We start from the raw sequence: 24,738 nt of genomic DNA on the forward strand, positions 1-24,738 counted from the left end.
GAGGGAAAAAACCATACAAACCAATCTATTGCAAACCCATCCTGGAATCATTATCGATTCTTCTAGAACTGAAAAACCATTCGAACAGCTTGTTCCTCTCCTGTTGCCTCAAAGCTTCATCCATGGCTCTGTTCAATGCCCTGTCTTGTTCAGCTTTCAAAACTGCTAAAAAGGACATGTTTACTGGTGATAGTGAATAAGATTGATATTGCAAAAAAAATCCCACATTTACAGAAACTTCTTTTTATAGTTTGTTTTTTTTGACCTAGTAAGTGAACTATAACATGTTTCCTGCAAATAGTTTTTTGTTACCTTCTTGGCATTGCAGGTTGTGTTTTAAAACAAATAAGCTACAGAACTATGAAGGCCAGATGGGGGGTGGCCTGGATGTGTTTTTTAGCATCTCAACGAACAAAATTGGTTTCAAGAGGCTATTACAGCTTCTGTGAGGAGGTGACAGTTTCCTTGATGTTGGTGAAACCCCACCAGAAGATGTGAAGAAACTGTTTGGTTAATGCATCTCCATTACATTATGTAGTAAGGGGCTGACAGAGTTTGTCTAGCAGAGTGGCTGTTATTGTTACTATTGCATTAGTTGTACATGACCATTTGCATCCCAAAAGAGTTCTCCTTCCATAGTAGATGGTCATTTCCCTCCATGTGTTGGCTATAGGCACCCACATCCAGCCAGTTAGATCAGTAACTTTCAGTCTCACTTTCCATTCCTTCTTTTTTCCTTTGTGATCGCTGGGCAAGGTGCCAACTACAGTGCTTGTCTGAAAGCTACCCTCTCCAGGTGGGATTTATAATACTGGGAGTGACAGGGTTACAGCTCAGGATTTTTCTGAAGTACAAACCTGTCTGTGATTTAAGGGTAAACAGGCACAGGGGACATCTGAACAAACAAATGCTTTAAAAGAAATTTGGAATGTACTTTTCAGTTTCTGTGTGACCTGACTGGTTGCAGCTTAAGTAATAAGTAGAGCTAAATCCTGTGATGACCTGCTCAGTCCAATCCCTTCAGGTCAGTATAGAAGTGCCTGATGTCTAGAGAGGCAGATTCACCAGCCACAGCATATACCTGCCAGGAATTTAACTGTTACTGAGCGACTGTGCTCCCAGATGCTAATACGCTTTTTTAGGGCCCATGTTGAAAGTCATTGTGGGCATTGCTTTGCAGAAGACAGTACTTTTCTCCTGTGACTGAAGAACAGTCCTGTTCTTATGAGAACTGGCTTATGGAAGGACAAGAAAACACTCATATTCCTCTCTCATTTGGATTGGCTTGCTGGAAGTATAATTTTCTTCATCTTACAGAGGAGGAAATTAAGTCAGGAAAGAGTGAAACTACTTCTGTAGTAAGTCAGTAAGAGAGGTTCAAATAGAACCCAGGTTTCCTGACTTTGAAGTATTTCAACTGAATGCTCAGTGTGTTTCTTCCAGAGATGGAAAAGCAGTGGCCCGGTTTCTGCAGGACACTTGAGGTCGCCAGCCTTATCCCAGGCCCAGGAAGCTGCAATCTGTCTTCCAGACTGGGAGGAAGAGCCACAGCATTTTCCTTTTTCCATATTGCCATGCATAGCGTAGCAAAGGTGAGAATCTCTTGCTTGGGGCTACAGGAAGCATGAATGTGAATGCCAAGAGTGGGATTCAGTGTCCTATTTTTATATATATAGCTGGCAAATTAGGAGAAAAAACATACATGAACTTAAGTATAAATTAGTAATAGTACATTACAAATGTGCAGAGGTCAGACTAGATGAACTTCAGAGGTCCCTTCCAACCCTGACAACTCAATTACTCTGACTCTTATTCAAAGATAATTTACTCCATAATCATCTTTTCTCCTCTACCTGCTTCCTCTTTTCAGATGCCCTTTGCTTCTGCTTTAGATTTTGTCTAGGTTCTCTGCAAGCTTATTTCTGAAAAACAGTGTTTTAAAATAGTCTAGAGTATCTGCAGTCTGAACTGGATAGTCATCCCACTGTGTGTTGTCACACAGCAGCTGTTTACGTCTTGCTCAGGCTATTTATGATTTGCATTAGGGTTTCTTTTTCAGAGTGCAGAAACTCTGGTGGGAGTAAAGCGTGCTGTGGACAGAGACCTTAAGCCTTTACTATAAAAAAATTAAACTAGTAATGTTTCCTGTCTGTCACCTGAGTGTGTGACTGCAGCAATTTCAGCTGGGATGGGCTGGAGCAAGCCAGAAGCTGCTCCTGTCAGGACAACAGCTCTGAAGGCTTGCAAAAGTCAGGCCCAGCCAATGAAGTGAACATCTGCAGCTCCCACCATGGGTCCCAGCAGTGCAGTGCAAAGCCAGAGTGCAAGTGCGAGCCACCTGGCAGACACCTTCAGGTGATAAATGTGCTGGCATCTGTATATGGTTTAATAATCAATAGGAAGTAATAATGATTTGAAGACCATTTTTTACAATCTCCCAATGTCCATTTTAATATATTTTACTAGGGAATAAAACTTACTCACTCTCGAGTATCTTGTCTAGGCTGGCTATGATTCTTTGTCTCCTTGCTTTTTTAAATGTGGTATTTCCATTCCTTTTTATTGCAGTATATGCTACAAGATACTTATTTTTTAACCTGCACCAATGCAGCATCTGTTTCATAGTAGTTTTTTTCCACAGTTCCATATTTTCATTGCACTTGAAAACAAATACACTCATCCAGTGCTCTCAGCCTTCAATTCACTGGTCTTTTTACAGTCAGGATTTTTTCTCTTGCCTTTCAACTTGAGGTAACTCATTTGTAGCCCCTTCTTTTTACTGGTTCTGAGTAAGATACTTTTGAAGTTGCTGGGTGTTAAAAAGTCAAGTTTCATTTTGTGATTACAGCAATTTTATTCCCTAATTATTAGATTGCAAATAAATGGTGAACATAATGGTATTTTAGAAAAGTAAAAAAATAGATCTTGAAATAGGATATTGCAGAGGGAGCCCTAAGGTGAGAAGTAATAGGAGGTATAATACCTCCTTCTTAGCAGCCTTTTGATCTTTTCCTTCTTGATATCTTTTGTTTTGTCTTATAAATTCCCAGGCAAATTAACAATAGGTACCATAGCAGTGGCACCTGATCAAAGTGCCCTTGTGAACAGTTTTCTGAATGGCTGAGCAGCCACATAGGGGCTGTCTCAAGCCAAAATGTAATAAATCCTTCATAGTAGAGTAGCTCAACCAGATGCCAGCAGTTACCTTTCTCCTTCTACAGTTGAAATTGTGAAGTGAATCACATAAGTCTCATATTAGGCTTCCTGTAGAAGATGACTTTGTGGGCAAGCTTAAGAAGAGCAGCAGTGTTTGATGGGTCTGTCCTCATCTTTTTAAAAGAGAGCAGAGAGGCTCAGTTCTGTCATCCCATGCAGCTGTGAATCCAACTACAGTCAAAAGCAGAATTCCACTTTGTGGTTCCTGTTAAAATGTAATTTTTCTAATGAGTAGGGGTTTCCTTCTTCTTACTCATCTTCAAAAAGCATTGCACAGAGTTGAAGCCTGATTAACTCCAGCCTTAATTCTCATTCTGATATAAATCTTTCTCAGTTAATTCAGATCCTGAACCCTTCAGAGTTTCCTCTCATGGGACATGGACACCTTTCTGTCTCTTTGAGATCTTGGACACAACTTGACTTCAAGTCTGTAGGCAGAATTGCACGTGAATTGCTTTCTTGAAAAGGAATTTCACATGCCGAGTGCTGTAGGACCAAGCTTATGGCTTATATGCAGCTTGCTGCTGGGCACATTCCATATGCTATTGCCAGCAACAGACATTGTTAATGGCGTGCAGATAGATAAAAGTATACATAGAGCACAATCCCAGTTCCTAGAAAAAGAGTTGGTCATGCTTCCTTCCCATTGCTGCAAAACAGGGACCTGAGCAGCGCTGAGGAAGGAATGATCCATGCCACATGTGAAAGGAGGCACTGGAATGTGAGTCTGTCTCTCTGCAGACGTATGTAGTTCCTCCTCCCTTTTATTATGGAGGAGGTGGTGGCAAATATGTGCAGCATCTTACAAAGCAGCAGTGATTTTGAAATTTGTAGCACACAGGCCACAGTCAGACAGTGTGTGAGCTGGTATTGGATTAGGAACCATGATAATGAGATTGACCAGTGTGTGAAGCTGGAGTGTCAAGGGCTTTTCTCTTTGTGATGCATCTTATGATGGTTATCAGCATCCAAGATCCCCCTATATGCAGAGACTGCATTTTTGCAGAGACAGAAGAGACCTAGAGAAGGGGCTGTGCATCATGCAGACCACTCTGGGATCTCCTGTGTGTCCCTAGGTAAGCTGTGCTTTAAGTTTGTCTTCTACAAGTCCTCGATGGAAAAAACTTAATCTAGCTAAACCTGAACATGCCACACTTCCATTCCTGTTGAGCTAGCAGCAGTACACAGGACAGGAACTCTGGTGGCATTTTTTAAAAAAGAATATGGGGAAGTTTTTATCCATTATACACAGATGCAGCACTGTGTTTGCAAAGGTGTCACACTGACAGGGTTTCACCAACCAGCAGAGTGGCTTGCAGGTTTCTGCAGGAACCGAAGAACATGAATGCAATTTATCTGCCTATGTTTTCTTAGCAAATGGAAGGAAGATAGGCCCTGCTGTTGTAAAGCAAAACATTTGTTTTGCTAAATACTAACTGAAAACTAAAACTAAAAGGAGAGGGGAAAAAAACATGCCTTGACAGCATAGCTATCATACAGGTTTTATTCAAGGCTCATGGTTCTGAGTGGGTGAACCCAATTAATTATAAATGCTTTGGAAGTGTAAACAAGAGAATGGCTCTGTGTTGTGAAGACACAGAAGTCTCTTTTCCTCTGTTTAATTAATGCTTACAAGACTGACCCAGGTAAGTTTTTGGTGTACTAAGAAAAGACCTCAAAGAACACAGTTTTTTAAAGCAACCAAACTGTGGGAAATTTTGGTCATTGGGTAATTACTGTTTATCTCACACTTGTGTTTAGTAACGTAACAAGTATTTCGTGATAGAATTTAATATTGTTCACCATTGTTCATTTCCTTTCTGCAAAGAAGGAAAAAAAATAATGTGGAAAGAAATAAAGTATTTGCAAGATGATAATGTGAATCTAGGAATGAGTGTGCCAAAGATCTCAATCTCTACTGCATTGTTACCATCTGTCTTTTTGCCTTCAGTAGAGCTACTGTGCCAAAAGACAGGTGCAACTGTCCTAATTTTCTCCTCATACTATGTAGACCTATTAAGTGCCTCGCAAATAAGACCAAATAATCTTAAGGTGAAGGGTGGGTTGCATGCTTTTCCTTGGGTTGCTCCCTTATATGTTATCCTTGCCTCTAATGCCACTGCCTGGAATACTGGCCTTAATTTTGGTCTTCCAGATTTTTCAAATAATGATCTGCAAATAGTTCTGCTCCGTAGTTCAGTGAGTAAAGCCAAGACTTTGAATTGTCATATTTGCCATTGCGTTCTTGATACATGTAATCTATTACCAGTTGCCTCAGAGTACCACATCATCTCTCCTTACTCTTTTCTGTGAGCTGTTACTTCAGTCTAAAGTAGCTTTTTATTAGTAGTATTAGTATTCTTACTATAGTACATATTAGGGTGTTCATATTATGATAGCAAAGAACAGTCTTTGGTGTATGATAACATGACTCATAATTCTCTTGATCAATCAAAATTAGTTTTTTAATATTATTATTAGAAATAGCAACAGCAAGCAACAATGTGGATAACTGAAACAATGTGAGCACCAGAAAACTGCTTCTACAAGCATTTTGAATTTTCTTCATCTCAAATTGACCGTTTCTTGCTCTGTTGTCATGGAAATATTAGGCTAAAAATATCTTTAGATATGCAGTAGAAACAAGGAATGAGTCTGAAGTGTGATAAATGTATTAAGGAAGAAAAGCAGGGCTTGTTATGGTATTGTGAATAATAGGGCTTAAACTCTTGACTTCTCTTTTACATCGAAGTGCAAAGGGTATTTTTCTTGGTAATATTCATGTCTTGTTGCTGAAGGACTTAATTGCAAAGCTGTCTTTGTACACTGCATGGCACATGCTTGACTGACTAATCGCTCCCCATCAGAGTGAACACTGAATTTTAGTATCGCATGGTCTGGCTGCTAAACACAAAGGAACTGTTGTTGTTACACATTCTTATAGTGACTGAAGAGAGCTTAACACTTGAAAATGTGAATAAATCAGACTTCTGACTGGGAGCGTTTGTGGAGTGACAAAAGAAAGGACATAAAGTGCAAGAGGAGCTGGAGGACAGAGAGGTCCATGATGACTGTTTTTTGGCACTAATGTCCTCAAAGGTAACTCCCTTGGGAAAAAAAAAAAGAAACACGGACTTAAAGGAATGATCTAATGTGAAATTCAGTTATGCTTATGAGACAAGTGATCAAAGGCTAGCTCAAGAAGTGCTGTAGCAGGTGTCTTGAATTAAACTGCTACTAATGTAAATGAAAACATTAATCCTCCCTCATTTCAGTACTCGGCAGAGTCTGGAGTTGTAAGGTGTCCCTTTTCATGCTGTCCTCTCGCTTCACAAAGGAGGCACCAGGTAAAGTTATGGTTTACACCTTCCTAAGTATTAATCATTGATTGTAAGGCTATTGTCATAGAATCACAGAATTACAGAATGTTTGGGTTGGAAGGGACCTTAAATACCATCTAGTTTCAACCTCCCTGCATGGGCAGGGACACCTCCCACTAAATCAGATTGCTCAAAGCCCCATCCAACCTGGCCTTGAACATTTCCAGGAACGGGGCATATACAGCTACCCTGGGCAACCTGTTCCAGTGTCTCCCCACCCTCACACTAAAGAATTTCTTCCTAATGTCTAACTGAAATCTACCCTCTTCCGGTTTAAAGCCATTACCATTGTCTTAAATGTCCTTTTAAAAAGTCCCTCCCCAGCTTTCTTACAGGGCCCCTTCAGGTACTGGAAGGATGCTAGGTCTCCCCAGAGCCATCTCTTTTCCAGGCTGAACAACCCCAATTCTCTCAGCCTGTCTTCATAGGAGAGGTGCTCCAGCCCTCTGATCATCTTTGTAGCCCTCCTCTGGATTCACTGTAGCAGGTCCATGTCCTCCTTGTGTTGGGGGCTCCAGAACTGGACACAGTACTCCAAGTGGAGTCTCAAGAGAGCTGAATAGAGGGGATGAATCACCCCTCTTGACCTGCTGGCCACACTTCTTCAGATGCAGCCCAGGATACGGTTGGGTTTTGGGCTGCACGTGGACATTGCTGGCTCATAGAATCATAGAATACCTTGGGTTAGAAGGGGCCTTTAAAGATCATCTAGTCTCAATGTTATGCTTCTCATCAACCAAGACCCCCAAGTCCTTTTCCTAAGTGCAATTCTCAATCCATTCTCCCCCCAGCCTGTATTTGTGCCTGGGGTTGCGCTGACCCAGGTGCAGGACCTTGCACTTGGCCTTGTTGAACTTCATGAGGTTGGCATGGGCCCACCTGTCAGGCCTGTCAAGGTCCATTTGGATGGCCTCCCTTCCCTTCAGTGTGTTGATCACACCACACAGCTTGGTGTCATCATCAAACTTGCTGAGGATACACTCAATCCCACTGACCATGTCACTGACAAAGATGTTAAGCATCACTGGTGCTGGTACCGACCCTTGAGTAACACCACTCGACACTGGTCTCCATTTGGACATGGAGCTGTTGACCACAACTCTTTGAGTGTGACCATCCAACCACTTCCTTATCCACTGAGTCGTCCTTCCATCAAATCCATATATTTCCAATTTAGAGACCAGGATGTTGTGCAGGACAGTGTCAAATGCTTTGCGCAAGTCCAGATAGGTGACATCAATTGTTCTTCTCTTGTCCACCGACACTGTGACCCCACTGTAAAAGGCCACTACTTTTGTCAGGCATGATTCGCTCTTGGTGAAGCCATGTTGGTTGCCACCAACCACCTCTTCATTTTTCATATGCCTTAAAAGAGCCTTCAGGAGGAGCTACTCCATGATCTTGTCAGGTACAGAGGTGAGACTGACTGGCCTGTAGTTCCCCAGGTCTTTGTTTTTTCCCTTTTTGAAAATGGGGGTTATGTTTCCCCTTTTCCAATCAGTGGCCATGACTTTTTTAGTATTATGGAAAGTGGCTTTGCAACTTCACCTACCAGTTCCCTCAGGAGCCATGGATGGATCTTGTCACGTCCCATGGACTTGTGCACTTTCAGGTTCTTTAGATGGCCTTGAACCTGCTCTTCTCTTACAGTGGGCAGATCTTCCTTTTCCCAGTCCCTGCCTTTGCCTTCTTCAACTTGGGTGGTGTGGCCAGAGCTCTTGCTGGTGAAGACTGAGGCAGAAAAGTCTCTGTGTTCATCTGTGCAGGCCTCTTGGCATTCTTGTCTGCCTTGCCCTTTGTTGGGATATATTTCTCCTGGTCTTGGATATTGACCAGTTTCTTGGGCTCCTCTTCCTTCCAGGGCTTTATCCCTTGGTACCCTACCAAACAGATCCTTGAAGAGGTCGAAGTCTGCTCTCCTGACGTCCAGCTTGCTGTGCACCCTCCTTGTTGCTCTAAGGATCTTGAATTCCACCATTTCATGGTCACTGCAGCCAGGGCTTCCCTTAGGCTTCGTGTTGTCCACGAGCCCATCCTCGTTGGTGAGAACAAGGTCCAGCATAGCACCTTTTCTTGTTGGTTCCTTTACCACTTGGAGAAGGAAATTGTTGTCAATGCATTCCAGGAACCTTCTGGATTGCTGGTGCCTTGCTGTGTTGTCCCTCCAACAGGTATTGGGGTGGTTGAAGTCCCCCATGAGGACCAGAGCTTGTGAATGCTAAGCTTCTCCAATCTGTCTATAGAGGGCCTCACCTGCTCAGTCTACCTTGTCAGGTGGCCTGTTGCAGACCCCCAGTATGTCATTTTCTCCTTTATAAATCTAAGGGAGTGTCTGGTCCACCCATGTTCTGAGATCAAGGGGGATAAAAACATGCTGTGATGTAGAGAGCTGTGTTTGAGGCACTTGGCCTCTGAATTTCATTCATTATTTCTTCCTCTAGGCTGTGGCTGAAGGCATAATCAAGTCATATGTATTTAATTAAAACTCTGAACTACTGTTGCTGTGATAAAAGCAAGGAGCTGATGGTTCAGAGGCACCTGGTCTAGGAGACAGTTAATTTGAGGCAGACACAATACCTGGAAGCCTACAGGATATATTGCAACAAGGGCAGTAGAGATGAGTTTACTTCATCTGGGGCAACCCAGTGGCTGTACATCACAGTAAAGAGAGGAGAGGGGTCCCCAGCTCTGCTTGTCCCTCCTCTTTTGTGGAGCTGTGAGCTACTTTATACTTTTGTGTTCATCCCTTTCTCTGTCATCTCCAAGTCACCTTCACAGTGCCTCTGCTGACACTCAGAACAGAGCTCAGGGATGTCAGTATTTCTGCATATTTATTTTCTATCTGTTTATCTTGTGGTTTAATATATATTGCTGTAATTGAGAACAGTTAGGCAGTTTATGTTCAGTTTAAATTCTTTTCCTGAATATTGTCAGTGACTCTAATGGGACACTAATACAGTGGAACAGATGGCTTTCTGTGTGTGAGGCAAGGCTCATTTCCAGTGTACTGAAAGCATAGAGATTTTTTTCTCTACTATTCAATTTTGATTAAAAAACCCACCAAGATGATGAACAGTTTTAAAACAGAAGTGTTATTAGAAAACTTAATCTGATGTAATTGTTGCATTTGAGAAGTTACTTTAGATCATCTCTCATAAATAGATGAACCATATGTTTGATTTTGCCTGCAATGTTGTTTTTCATGCAGCATGCAGGAGCACTTAGGATCAGAGAGCAAACTTTAGGCATGGTTTCCAGTTATTATGGACTCAGCTAGCACACCGTTAAAAATGCTTTGATGATTGCAAGTTTTTCTCAAATAAATGGCTCACTTGCTAATGCTCATGGTGAAAAACTCATCGTTAAGCTGATTTACATAAAAACATAATAGCCTGTAGGCTCTGGAATTTCATTAAAGTCTCAACCTTAGTGCAGCCCTTATAACTTGCTGTTTGCAATGACTGAAATGTCTCTCTCAAGCAGCTTTTTCTTCTCCTGATGAAAGGCAGGTGAATTGTTACAACCCCCCTCCCCATCCCCAGCTCTCATTCACTCAAATTGATGCCTATCATTCCATAAAGGCAGAGCAGACAGATAGCACTATTGGCTTTGACTGTAAGTAAATAGATAAAATTCTTGCCTGTTCTGGACTGGATCCTGCTGTCTTTATCAATACGGAGCAAAGAATTCTGTTGGTTTCAATGGGATGAGAGATGACTCAGTACCAGGAATGGTAAGTCTGAGTTCTTTTTTTTCCCCCATCTCACATTTCTGAAGAAAATTTTAGGAGGAAATTATTATTTTCAAGGATGTGAGCTGTCCGAACAAACCAAATTTCAATTCCATTACTCATGTTATGCAATAAAACTTTAAAAGTAGGTAATAGTGGGAGAGTATGCTCCAGTGCAATCTGCAGGTTCTGTTCCTAGCTACATAAGAGCTAGAACAGCTTTTTATTAAAGACATTTGGCATCTTTCACTACTGGCCAGGCAGTGGCAACTTTCCACTGACCTTTCAGGTGTCTGCAGAAGCTTTGCCTTGCTCCACTGTGCCTTGAATCTAGTTGTCAATCTAAATGCCAGACATACTGGGCACTTGGTACAGACTCTTGTCGATGATGAACTGGACTTTCACAAGGGCCACTGGATGGCTGTAGATTCTAATGCATTCCAACCCCTGCCTGTCTGGACAGAATTTGAGCCAGCAGACTGACCGTAAATCTCAGTGCCACATCCCTGTGGCTGCTTAATTGGGAGCTTGAATACAGTTCTCCAAGTACACGCGTTGTGTTCCCACTGAGAAGGCAGCTGGCAGTGCTCATTTGTCCTAGCAAGACTGAAACAGTGCTCTGCTACCTGCTCCCCTCAAATCCTTCTCTACTCAAGCCTATGGCCATCACAGATCACAGGTTTTTTTCTTCAACATCTTACCTAGTTTTGTCCTGACTTCTGTTTTCCCACCCTATGCTCCTAATCCCCCCAGCTGGCTTGGTCTCTTCCTTCAACAGGGGCAGGCCAGGGATACAGTCCTGTGGCTCCCAGGAAAGGCACCCAGAATATGGCACAGCCAGGAAGAGCTTTGTTCAGTTCTCTAGTACTGAAAAAGTCTGTCTTAGCACCAGTCTGGAACATACTCAGCACAGCTAGGATTTCCTATGGCACAGACAGGGCATTCAGATGATAAACTCAAAGATGTCTGAAATTAGCATATCAAACTGAATTTTTCTGAGAGGTTCATAAGTTAGCTGAATTTAAATGTGCTTTTACAGGAACAGGAAAAGATATATGCTTATTGTATTGACTTCTGCTCCCTATTAACATGGGGGGTAAAAGGAAAGGTCTTGAGAAATCTTTAGTAGGTAAAACCCCATGGATTTCCCTTATAATTCACAGCTACCAGTTTCTGTACGAAGTTTTCTTGCCATTCATGTCTGTAGGTCTGAGACACGCATCCCACATGCAAAATTTTATTCCAAATATATGTATCTTGAAAATGTACAAGCAACTGAAAGCAAGGTTTATGATGAAAAATGTCAAGCAACTTTAGTAATCATCAGTGTTAGATGTCCTGCCTGTACAGAGAAATACAGAGAAGTGCTGGAAATTAATGTATAATCACACATCCATTCCAGCTGCTATCATTCTTCAGTAATGAGTCTTGCCAACAGTCCAGTTTTTATGAGGGTAGCACATAAGCAAAAGCCTATTGAAATTAGATCTATATGTTCTTCCTGAATAGCAGCTTAGAGCCACTTTGTTGTATGTCTTCTGTAATAGAAACTCAGGTATACTTTTATTTTCATAAGGCAAAAATGATGTGATTTTGTCTGGCTTATGCTCAGTTATCTACACCCAAAACATTTCTGAGTGCTGCTAGTTAATCACAACACAGTTATTGGTAGGCAGAGAGATGCATGTCACTTTGTATAAGCAGCATCATAATCATAGCATGTATTGGGTTGGAAGGGACCTCTAGTCCAACCCCCCTACAATAAGCAGAGACATTTCCAACTAGACCAGATTGCTGAGAGCCCCATCAAGCCTGACCTTGAATGTCTCCAGGGATGGGGCCTCCACCACCTCTCTAGGCAACCCGTTCAGTGACCCACCACCCTCCTATTAAGGAACTCTTCCCTTATGTCCAATCTAAATCTACCCCTTTCTAGCTTGAAACCATTACCCCTTGTCCTCTTACATTCCCTTGTGAACAGCTCTTCCCCAGCCTTCTTACAGGCGCCTTTCAGGCACCAGAAGGCTGCTATAAGGTCTCCCTGGAGCCTTCTCTTCTTCAGGCTGAAGAACCCCAGTTCCCTCAGCCTGTCTTCATAAGAGAGGTTCTCCAGCCCTCTGATCATTTGCGTTGCTCTCCTCTGGATGTGTTCCAACAGGTCAACATCCTTCTTGTTTTGGGGCCTCCAGAGTTGGAAGCAGTACTCCAGGTGAAGTCTCACCAGGGCAGAATCACCTCTCTCGATCTGCTGGCCGCACTTGTTTTGATGCAGCCCAGGATTGGCCTTGTGGGGTGCAATTGCACATTTGTGACTCATGTTCAGCACTGGATCTGCTAATACCCCCAGGTCTTTTTCCACAGGGCTGCTCTGTAACATGTCTTGTCCCAGCCTGTATTGATATCTCTGGTTGCCCTGGCCCAGATGCAGGGCCCTGCACTTGGCCCTGTTGAACCTCATGAGGTTCACCTGGGTCCACTTCTTCAGCTTGTCCAGGTCCCTCTGGATGGCATCCTGTTCCTCTGGCATATCAGCTGCAACACCCAGCTTGGTGTCATCAACAAACTTGCTGAGGGTGCTCTTAATATCATTAGTGAAGATACTAAACAACACTGGTCCTAGTATGGACCCCTGAGGGACACCACTTGTCACCATTTTCCATCGGGACATTGAGCCATTGACCACTATTCTCTGGATGCAACCATCCAGCCAGTTCCTTATCCACTGAACAGTCTACCCATTAAACTCGTATCTTTCCAACTTAGAGAGAAGGATGTTATGGGGGCCATTTCAAAGGCCTTGCAGAAGTCCAGATAGGTGACATCCATAGGTCTTCTGTTGTCCACTGATGCAGTCACTCCATTGTAGAAAGCCACTAGGTTGGTCAGGCAGAATTTACCCCTGGTAAAGCCATGCTGGCTGTCCTAAACCACCTCCTGGTCCTCCATGTGCCTTAGCATGTCTTCTAGGAGGATCTGTTCCATGATCTTCCCAGGCACAGAGGTGAGGATGACAGGGCAGTAGTTCCCAGGGTCCTCCTTTCTACCCTTGTAAAAAACTAGTGTGATGTTTCCTTTCTTCCAGTCACCAGGGACTTCAATTATCCTGGAGAGTCGCGTGGCAACTACATCCGCCAATTCCTTCAGGACTCTGGGATGCATCTTATCAGGTCCCGTGGACTTGTGTATGTTCAGGTTCCTCAGATGGTCACAAACCTTGTCTTCAATTATGGTGGAAGGGATTTTGTCTCCCTGGTCTCTGTCTTGTGGGCCATCAACTTGAGAGCCATGAAGAGAGGGGTTGCCAGTGAAGACTAAGGCAAAAAAAATTGAGAATCTCAGTCTTCCCCTCGTCTGTTGTTACTAGTTCACCACTGTTGCTCATCGGGGCAGGGGGCGACACTTTCTTTACTCTTCCTTTTCTGGTTTACATACCTGTAGAAGCCCTTCTTGTTTTTCTTTACATCCCTTGCCAAGTTCAGCTCCAGCCGCCCCTTGGCCTTCCTGACTATTACATCACGAGCCCCTGGCTCATCTCTTGTAAGACTTTGCCTGTGCTGCAGTGTCCACAGCATGTGTCAGGGCAACAGGTTGGAGGCCCTTACCATCACCCCCTTGCTGTCACCCCATCCTTCCAACCCTGGTGTGTCTTCCTGCCGCTTGTCACAGACAATCTTGGTATTATTATCCCACTCCCCCTTCACGTCTAGTTGAAAGTCCTGTCAATCAGCCTGGCAATCTCTTGGGCAAAGACCCTCTTCCCCCTTTGAGAAAGGTGTCTCCCGTTTGATGCCAGCATTCCTGGTGCCATGTAGGCCATCCCATTATCAAAAAACCCCAAATTGTGGCAGTGACAGCAGCCATGGAGCCATGTGTTGATAGATTGAATCCTCCTATTCCTTCTAATGTCACTGCTTTCAACTGGGAGGATGGAAGCAAAAATAGCCTACCCCCCAGATTCTCTCACTAACCATCCCAACGCCCTGAAGTCTTTCTTGATTGTTCATGAGCTAATAGTTGCTGCTTCCTCTCTACCCGCATGGAAAATCACTAGTGGGTAGTAATCTAGGATAGGAAGTTTTCTAGTGATGTCCTTAACCTGGGCTCCAGGGAGACAGCAGACCTCCCTGTGAGAAGGGTCTACGCAGCATGCTGAACCCCCTGTTCCCTTCAGAACAGAGTTGCCTACAAGTAGAACCCTTCTTTCTTTCCTTTTGCATGGTGATTATATGGGCAGTAGGCCTGTCTGGCTGTGCAGATAGCTCTGGTGTAGTTTGCCTATTGTTCCCATCCTCATTCAGCTGTTCCTTCTCAACCAGAGCCTTGTACCTGTTACCCAGAGGCACCTGGGGTGGCAAAGTGAGCGAGAGAGGATTTTGCCTGCTCCCCTACCATGAACTGCTCCCTCCACTCACTCTTTTCATGTAGGCTTCTGCCTTTGGCCTGACAGGGTACAGAGGCCCCTTGATCCTGGGTGTTTTCTGATGGGTGCTCCCATTTCTGTTTTAAGGAGGGTAGAGCCTGGCTCCACCAGTCTATCTCTTGTTCATCCTCCCTGCTGCTCCTCAACCTTTTGACCTCCTTGTGCAGCTCGGCCACCAGGCTGAGCAGATCCTTCACCTGTTCACATCAGACTCAGCAGTTCTCATAACTGCGACTTGTTGCTGGGCAAGGCTCTGGCACTTCTTGCAGCCTGTGACCTGGACAGCTGCATGTTTCCCTGGGAGTTCTGTCAGGGCTGCTGTGTCCATTCTGGTGGGTGTAGAGGTCACTACCTTTTGCTGGGTGGGGACCACTGCTGAGCTCTCCCACGCGCCCTGCTCGCGCTTTCAGTGAGAAAGCTGCTGCTTCGCTCTTCGCCAATGGAGTGTTGCCTCCAGTTTTGCCAAGTTTAAATCTCCTGTGGTTGCCCCGGCAATTCCCTCAGTCACATCAGCCTCTCTCGCGGGAACTGCCAACTCCCGTTGGGTCTCTCCACTCTCCCTTGGGCTTCCCTGGCTCTGGGAACCTCCTGTCTGTCTCAGCCTAGCATACTTTTTTATCAAGGCATAAGACTTACCATTAAATCAATGGAGCATGCAACACAGAGGGCTCAAACAAGTGAAGGAAGCTAGGACACGGGAGACTGGCCAATGATGATGAGGATTTGTTACTACCAGTTAGTTGTTGTTGTTGTACTAATCTACTGTGCCACTCTTGTGGTAGTTGGAGGCAGGTTGCTGCCGAATCAAATTATCGAGCAAAGGAATGAAAAGTGCAAGTCAATAGCAGAGAGTGTCTGCAGATCACAAATAACAGAACAAAGAATCAATTATATAATAAATTATAATAACCAGCTCTCCTGTTATAAAGCAGATTCCTCCAGTCCTGAATGTGCAACCCTTGTGAAGCAATAGCAGTCTGTTAATACACCATCTGAAAATGAAATAGAATTTCTAATATCATCTGAACTGTTCTTCACATATCAGTCACAACTACAAATACTGAAATACATTATTTATTGTTTCAGAGTGACGGTTATTTGAATGTTCTAACTCTGCATTTCTGCATCTTGAAAAGTTTGGATTTTTGGCTTATATTTAATCTTGATTCGATGTTTTCTGGGTGTTCTACTGCTTGGTTTTGAGCTATTACAGTTTCCTTGCAAAGGTTGGTGCCTGCAATAATTGATATGTACTGATCAGCCTTAATTCTCCCTCCAGGTACTTTTTTCTTTCTTGTCTGGAAGCATTATAATAATCTGAAAGGTGGGGTTTTAAAACCTCATATCTCGCAGCTTCTTAAAAGAAGTCTTTTAACAATCTGTTCACATGTATTCGTGCACGTTTTAGAACAGGACAAGAAAAAAAGTAATCAGCAAATTAGAAGAAATTCTGCAACTGTGATTAAAGAACACATCTGCTTAGGCCTTATCTGGTTTTAAACTGTTAGTTGTCTGAAAACTGAGGCACCTTACAGAAAAGCGTCGGCAGTTGTGATACTAAACAAGTACTGTGAGCAGATGCAGTTTACAGCTTAAGGAAGGAAACATTCCATAGGTGGCTGAGCAGCAGACCAGCTTGATGACTGTAGTGTCACCATTGCATATTGGACATGCACTTCCTGGAACAGCCAGCCTTTTCTGATACAGCACAAGAAATGAGGGCTGTTGTTTGCATGGAGCAGCAGCAGGCATACGTGATGGAAATAAACAGTACCATGCTTCTCCCCTCTCCCCTGTCCCACTCTGACTCATGGTGGTTGTCTTATAATCTCAGTCCTCTCCTTCCCTCAACTTTGGCTCAATTCCAGTACTGCAACACCTCATACTTAATTTAATCTCTGTGCTTTGGCTTCCCATTGTAATTCTTTGCCATATTTTTTCATATGCTTCACCCAGTGTCCCCATTGTATTCAAGTGGTTCTCCTCCCTCCTCACTCCTTATCTCCTCCACTTCGACACTTTCTGTCTCCACTTCCAGAGATCACTGTGGCTACTGGAATTCAAGATTGTCCCGTAGTGATCTGATTATAGTACAATATCATATATTTGTTTATTCTACTTCTGTGTCCTCTCTATGGAAAACTTTGTGACTCATAACTTAATTGCTTTGCTTTCTGGTTTGGTTCACTTGGTTCCCATCCACTTACCAAAGACTTTTTCATTTACCTTTTCATTACTGGTTTTTGACACCTCTCATTTTTTATGCACAATGTTTGCCCAAAAGAGCAAGAGCAGCTCTTTTAGTAACAGATTGAATTGATCACAAATGACTCCATTTTTAAGACCAGCATTACTTCCCTGAGTGGTTGTACAATGCTGAGAAATGCTAAGCTAATGCCTAGTCACCCCAGCTATTTAATTGAAACAAAAATCACAAGATCGTGGAAGGGCCTCAGGAGTACCAGACACTCCTGTCAAACCACAAGTGATGCTCCCTGCCCCACCCTCCCCTCCATCACCCTAGAATATCATTTAGGCTTTCCTTTAAATACCCATTAGGAAGGTTGAGGGGTTTTTTAGTTTAATGAGGGAAACTGCTTAATCCTGGTAATGCTTCTTTTTATATTTGAGAAAATAAATCCAACTTTTAGTGAAAGCTAAGCCTCTGAGACCAGACTAGCTTTAGTGAGTGAGGAGTAGAGGATTTTAAGAGCAAGTGAACTTTTGAGAAGGTATTTAGGGCAATGTTACAACTCTGAAGTAATTAAGAGGATGAGTAGGGACATAATTACTTTAAAAGGGTAAGGGTATCAAATAAACCAACAAGAGAAATAACAGTGACAAGAAAGAAGAATAGGTGGATGATGGAAATTAGGACACCTCTTAGAGACTTTCAACCTTCAGTACTTCTAGCTGCAATTCATCAGCAGACCCTACTAAATTTTATCTCCTCTCACTTCAGTTTAGGAAGGAGTTAGGGTGTTTTCAAGGGCTGAGTGATTGCAGAGGCAGCATTCATATTGCCAAGGAAAATAATGTTGAGCTGATAAATTAATTTTCCAGTTAATTTGCAAAACTGATTTGGTAACAGATAACTCAGGATAACTCAGAAATAATTTTCTGCCAGCTGTTTTTTTTTCTTGTCCTGAGGGGGATGAAGCTCCATGGCAGAGTTGTTCTCTGGCAAAACTCAAACTTCTCAGGTTTCCTCTGAACAAGGCGTGGTCTGCATGGTGTCTTGGGAAGGGCTACGTTGCAGCTCCTCTCCCTTCCCCAGGAGCATCCCTCCTATGTGGCCCACAGAGGCACTTGCAGGCTGTGGTGCAAGGAGCAAAACAGAATTGCTTCTCCTGCTGCCTGGCTTTGATTACCGTGCCTTTGGGCCTTGCTTTTGGGCAGCTCTATTTTCTGCACCTGTGATGGTTACAGCAGTGGGTTGGCGCGTACAACTGGGAACCATCTTATTTACATCAGTGCAGCAGAAGGCTGTAACACAGCCATGGTATAATACACCATGAGATACCAAGCCTTGTGTAAAGAGAATACAGTGCTGTTTTGTTCCTGATTTGTGAAAAATGCCAAGTAGTTTGGTGATTGCCATGGGCATGAGTATTTATGAGCATCTTTAAACATCTCATCTCTTGGAAGATATACCAGTTTAACTGCCATTTACACTAATTGAAAGGAGAATTTAACCTCATTACTTCCTGACTTTAACATCATAACTTCATTACCTGATCCAGTGAGCTGCTACTCATAATTACTGAGATGAAAATAACAATGGCATGTATTTATTTATAGCTGAGGAGTAACTGGACAACATCTGCTCCTGACCTGTGCACTGTGCCTTGTAGCTAGGGCAACAGAACAGAGTTAAATGGTCTTCTTTATTCCACAACAAGCTAATATACAAGACTGCAGTGCAAACAGCCCTTATAACCACATATTAGGTGCAAATGCCAGCTGGATAATATTCAGATTAATTTATATCACTGCCTTGTCTATACTTACTGTGCTTTCTGTTCATCTGCAGAAGTGATGGTACCAATCCAGTGAATGACTGTGTCTGTTTTGGATATGTCTCAGAAGTGATTCATAAATACAAGAACAATCTTCAGATAGATTAAAATGTTAGGGCTTTGTTGAAATGAAAAACATGGCACCAACAATGTTATTTGGAAAGAATGGCTTCCAGCCAAGAAAAGCCCTACTAGGCTTTAAGTGGCATTTTTGTACATAAAGATACTGTATGTAATTTTGCAAGCTTTAAACTTGTTAAAGTTTTATCTATCCAATGACAATAGCCATTTTCCTATTATTTTCAACCTGAAAAAGATCTGGGGAGAGGGGGAATATAGAAAAAAGAAAATGTCATTCACCTGATGTTTCTAGAGCAATTTCTCAAGCTGTGAAGGCCCATATAAGACTTTTTGCTGTCAGGCTGCTCTTTGAATGAAACCTTTGACATTCATTAGTCACCACCTCAGATACTGCCTGATGAATGGCTCTACCTCTGCCACTGTTTTGAATTGGATGTGACATCTGCATCTCTCTGGCTTGCCTTGTTGCCAGTCTCTATGTGGGCAGTTTGATTGAAAATTAAAATAGAAATAGTACGTCTGTTAAACTGAAAGGAATCTTCAATACCCACATGGTTCTTTCCAAATACATTTTCAATCATCTTAGTAATCCTTTCTCCTTGAAAGCAATACTAATATCCAGAATACCTACATAAGGATATATTTTTTCCCCCTTCTGTTCTTTCTAATACTTTTAGATTAATTAAATATGTCCTTTTAAACCATAGTTTCCCAATGTACATGGTAACTGATTTCCTACTTGTCAACCTATGGTGAGGCTTCCTGCTGTGAGGTCTGAATGTTGTCATACAGGCTAGTACCTGAAGTTATATTTTGTTAACTGCATGAGCTAATAAAAATTAGAAATAAAATAAAATAAAAGCAGCTTATCTTTATTCTAGCTCTTAATGTTCCATGCAAACTGTAGCTAAGAATCTCCAGCGGAGAGGAAAATTAAGATTTGAATAATGGGACAGAACTGCATGTTTTAGCTGTTGTGATATCCTCAGCTTTTACTGTCTTCTCAGTGAGTAAATGAGTTAGCTGCTGAGCTGTTAGAAGTCCTGTAGAGAAAATTACAACATGAAAATTCAATCTGGGCTTGCAGTTTTTCAGTCCCACAAGCTCATCCAGGTTTTTTTGCTGCCAAAAGGAAACAATTTCTGCTCCCAGGTGCAAGAGCAGGGTCGCTTGCTCAGCTGTGCTGACACCTCAAGTAATTCTCTTGAATTTGCAGAAGTTTGTTTGGGGCATAGTTGCAAATTAATCCCCAAGATGGGCAACAAAGACCCTTATGGAGATGCTGAAGGACTGTTCCTCTTCTTCTGGAGTGCTGTGAAGTAAAGAGGACACATGTCTGTGTGTATAGTGGAAGAGGTGTGTATTTTCACTGTGTGAGCAGAAATGTGCACCTGGTTGGCTGATGAAGAATGAGCTGTGGGGATGGAAAATACAGTGGCAGATTAACTGCACTGTAACTGTGCTTTTCATTGATGGGCTTGTATGTCCCTGGTGCCACCTCAGGGAGCAGTGCTGGAAATGAGAAGTGCTCACTACTTGCAAACATAAGCTCTTTGTTTTTCATTTCCTGAGTCACATTTTAAAGTTCAGATGGCTTTACACTCCTAAAACTGTTTTGTCTTTCAAAAAACAGATCAGGATTTATTTTTCCTTCTGTGTATGTGTAGGTGTCAGGGTAAGAAATTCAGGCCTGTGTTTTTGAGCAGCTCCACCACTTTTCATGTCCCCACATTTTGCTTCCACCTGGGGTGCTGCATGGTTGTTTATACTGGATCTGCCAAAGGGCAGATTGCAGCATCAAAATCTGTGGCCGAGGTCCCAGCTCTTAAGGCTGCAAAATCTTTTGTCACAGCTGCACTGATTTAACTTATTTTGTTACTGCTGTTAAAACAACACTGCCATTTGTACATTAAAACATTTGCATTCATGGAATCGTAGAATGGTTTGGGTTGGAAGGGAGCTGAAAAATCCTCTAGTTCCAGCCCCTCTGCATGGGCAGGAACACCTTCCACTAGACCAGGTTGCTCAAAGCCCCAACCTTATCTTGAAGACTTCTAGAGATGGGGCATCCACAGCTTCCCAGGGCAACCAGTTCCAGTGTCTCACCATCCTCGTGGTGAAGAATTTCTTCCTAATATCTCTCCTAAATCTCCCCTCTTCCAGTTTAAAGGAATTACTGCTTGTCCTATCACTTCATGCCCTTGTAAAAAGTCCTTCCCCAGCTTTCCTGTAGGTCCTTTTCAGGTTTTGGAAGGTCACTGTAAGGTCTCTCCAGCACCTTCCCTCCTCCAGGCTGAACAGCCCCAATTCCCTCAGCCTGGCTTCGTAGGAGAGGTGCTCCAACCCTCTGATCATCTTCATTCCTTTAGTATTTTCTTACATAGGCACTGTAGTTACAGTGAGCAGAATTGTGGCTCTGCAGACAAAGGTTGGTGTTTTCCCTGGGCCTCAGCAGCATCTGCAAAGCAAGATGTTAAGGAAAAATACAAAGTGTTAAGGAGAAGCACCTTCAAGTATATTATGGAGTATCCGGAAATTTCCACGATGTTATCCAGTTAAAACTGCAAGATGTGAATGTTGCTTTCTATTTAAATAGGGGGTTTTTAGATCCCACAAATATAGCCGTTAAACACACACAGTTCATAGCTGTGATGTCCTGGCTGTATGTAGGCATCTATCAACACAGTTCTCATCCTAGTTTACTACAGAAGAAAAGTCCTGCCTGCGGGATGTGCTTCAGCAAGTAAGCAGGTCCAGGCTACTGAATAAGAGGGATTGTGGCACATACTAGGAATTTGTATCTGTAGTTACGGACCAACAGAGAAGCTGGCTAAAGTATCTTCCCTTCTTGCAGCAGACAAGAAGGTGGGTCCTAAGGGGATGATCAAACAAGAAGCTGATTTTACTTCTCTGCCTTGACAGTTATCAAAATGGGTTTCCCTCACTTAGTGTGTCTATCTGAATATCGGTGCATGTGGCAAATGCTCTGAGTTCAGAATGTGTTCCTCACCTAATCCAAATCTTTGGAAGTCAGTAGAAACGCACTGAGATAGGGTCTCATGGTACCATGCTGTTTCTGGAGTATGTTTTAATGCAGTAACTTTCAGAGCAGTTAATCTGGGTAGATGTACATCCTTGCCCTGACTATGGTCAGAAAAAAATGGCCATGAAACCTGCCAGTGAGCAACTATGCAATCTCGTTTTCCTAAGGAAGTTTCTCACTTTGTCTGCACGTTATGTTTGGTATGTCTGAAGAGGGAGGGTTTCTCTCTCCCTATTTTTCTTCCTCTTAATGTAGCAGAAGAATGCTGATCAGGTACTCTGAGGTCTGTCTGTTGAAACTGCTGCTCAGAAGAGATTCAGGTTTTAACTATTTTTAGTCACAGAAACCAAAATGTAAATTTCACTCTGGCAAAGTCAGAGGCAGGAGGTATCCTGACATGCCAACCAAACAGGGACAAACCACTTGCAGTTTAACTCCTTGTCAGCCTTGTGCCTGTGAGCTGCAATGGATCATGCAGCTTCTTCCTGGCAGTTCTTCTAATTTATAATAATTCTCTTTTTTTAGCTGAAACAAAGATCTGCTTCAAATACTACCATGGCGTGAGCGGGGCACTACGAGCCACAACTCCAAGTGTCACAGTGAAAAACAATGCAGCTCCTGTAAGTTATACCAACCTTTTTTTTTTTTACCCATGGATGTTCCCTGCTGTCACTGTGCTATATACCTTGCTTTCCCTGCCTGCTTTGTGTGATTTTGTATGGAAACTAACATAGCATTTGCCCTTCAGTGCACTGTGGTACAGAAAAATGGGTAGACTTTCAGTACAGATGTGGATTTGTATGCCAAGAGAATGCAGATTTAGCTCTCGATCTGTCACAGGTAACCTCTCTGATTTGGGGTAAGTACCGATGTCCTGGCTGCATCCCGTTCTGTAAAGTTTTCTTCTCTCTGCTGGGGTTTTTGAGGCTTGGGTGATATCTCTAGAGCATCTGGGATCCTTGTGTTGTAAATACATCAGCTGTCCAGAAAGGGAATAAGATTTTCCTATTTTAAGGTGCTTTATTCAAAACTAAGGCATGAGCATTTTCACGGCAGTGCCTCTGAGTTCCAGGAACAGTGCATGACATGCTCCCACAAGTGTTAAGAAGTGGGCATTCAGGTTCTGATCCATCAAAATACTGAAGATAATTTTTGACAGATTGAGGTTTCGTTGAGAGCAATTTTGATTTGCTAGAGTTTAGCAAAGCTCCGTGGCCTAAGTGGCTGTAAAAAGCTATGTATCTTGCCTGGGTTTGGAACATTTGATCGTCCTTGAGAGTGAACCATTTTTCAGAAGCCTGCAGAGAGACTTGCTGACCTCTAGAGCTTGTCTGGCCTTGCTGACAGTTTCACTGCCTGCTAGGCTCATCTTGTCAGAGAACTGCATGAGGTGAGGACTTTCAGTCCAACCAGCATTAGAAAAAAATTAGCTCAGAGGTGGTTAAGACCAGAAGATGGGTTCAGGAAAGAACTGGCTTTCCTGTGGCTGTATGCAGGTTTCAGTGGACATAACTAAAGCTTAAACTTTTAAAGTTCATTATTTTAATTTTTTTAAGCAGTTCCACATTAGTATTCCTAGAAAGGCTGAAAAGTCTCACAGGTTGTATGTTGGTTATGTCCAATTGCATCAGGACCAGGAAGGATTAATTTTTTCACCCTTGAACCATGTAAAGACTTCTAGTGATTTCTCTTTGCCTTCTTTTGATGCAGCAACTGCAAACTGGATGCTGGGTAGGGATATAATGTGTCTTTCAGGAATAAAAGGCATTAATGTCTTCATGTGCCTTTCTTATATGCTCACGGTGAAACTATTCACCAGTTTCAGAGTCTGGAGAGTTTCCTTCACCTGTCTTCAGAGGAGCATTATGGTGTGGCCTTGGATATCTTCATTGTGTGGCATTCTGAGTTCTTTTTAGCCTTTAGTGAGTGGTGTCTTGTTGATTCAGGACTTGCTGTTCATTTCATGGTTGTCATCAGTTTGGAAGAACAATCTGTGTCATTGATTTAGTCCTAGTCTTCTCTGAAAAGTAAGTCAGGCAATAAATAACCAAGGCAATAAATACCATTAGGCTAAGAAATTAGAATAATTTTTTGCACAATTCACACCCATGTCTTAGACCTGAGTTTGAGCCAGTTAAGCAAATTTTTCAGGTCTAGTGCAGAAGGGTAACTCTCTCATTGTTAAGTATCAGCAATATGTTTTAAATTAATAGAAGAATGTCTGAGGGCCTGTGCCTTCATAATATGCAAATACATAATCTCTTTATGTTCTTCAGTTGAAACCTTTATATTTGTAGGGAAATAAAGTAACATTCGCTTTCAGCTGAGCAAAACTTGTTTTTATAAGAAAGTACTCTGCATGCAGTACTCACGGTCTTCTTAGAGATCAGATGGAAAAGAACCACCTATTGTGACCTTCAGCTGAGTATACTGTACATGACTGAAAAATAAAAGAGTATTAAAAGTGGTATCAGATAACAGGTTTCTGTTTGAGGGCCGAATCACTGTCCTTGGAAATAGCATTCTTTTCAGGTCAGCTCCTAGTTTTTCCTGTGTTCAGAATAGCCTGTGTGTTTTCTCCAGTTTCCTTTGCAGACCAGAAAGGCCAGCAGTTTTGTAGGTGCAACACCAGTTTCGCTGTTGTTTTCTCTTTGCTGTTTGCTGCATGACATAAATATTTGGTGCATTGTAAGGCAAATCCAAAGAAGTGAAGGCAACAAAAGCAAAGGAATAGCAACAAAGATTATGCAGTATGAGCCCAGGTGGACACCCTATTTGAGTGTAAGAGAAGAATGCTGTAGATAGGAAAACTGCTTTAGTATTCAGAGAAAAATGATGGGCCGATTCTT

The 24,738-nt window shown here is 42.6% G+C and overlaps 1 protein-coding gene across 7 annotated transcripts in view; it reads left to right on the forward strand.

Moving 5' to 3' along the window:
• HECW1 (HECT, C2 and WW domain containing E3 ubiquitin protein ligase 1) overlaps positions 1 to 24,738 on the forward strand; it is a 269,482-nt gene that overhangs the window by 112,065 nt on the left and 132,679 nt on the right. For all 7 annotated transcript variants that reach the window (XM_051612722.1, XM_051612726.1, XM_051612729.1 and 4 more), the window contains one exon: positions 22,415 to 22,509. In XM_051612722.1, the coding sequence (XP_051468682.1) occupies positions 22,415 to 22,509 (95 nt within the window). The remainder of the gene's footprint in view (positions 1 to 22,414; positions 22,510 to 24,738) is intronic.

Source organism: Apus apus, chromosome 2, assembly GCF_020740795.1.
Source record: "Apus apus isolate bApuApu2 chromosome 2, bApuApu2.pri.cur, whole genome shotgun sequence".
Lineage (NCBI taxonomy): Eukaryota > Metazoa > Chordata > Aves > Apodiformes > Apodidae > Apus > Apus apus.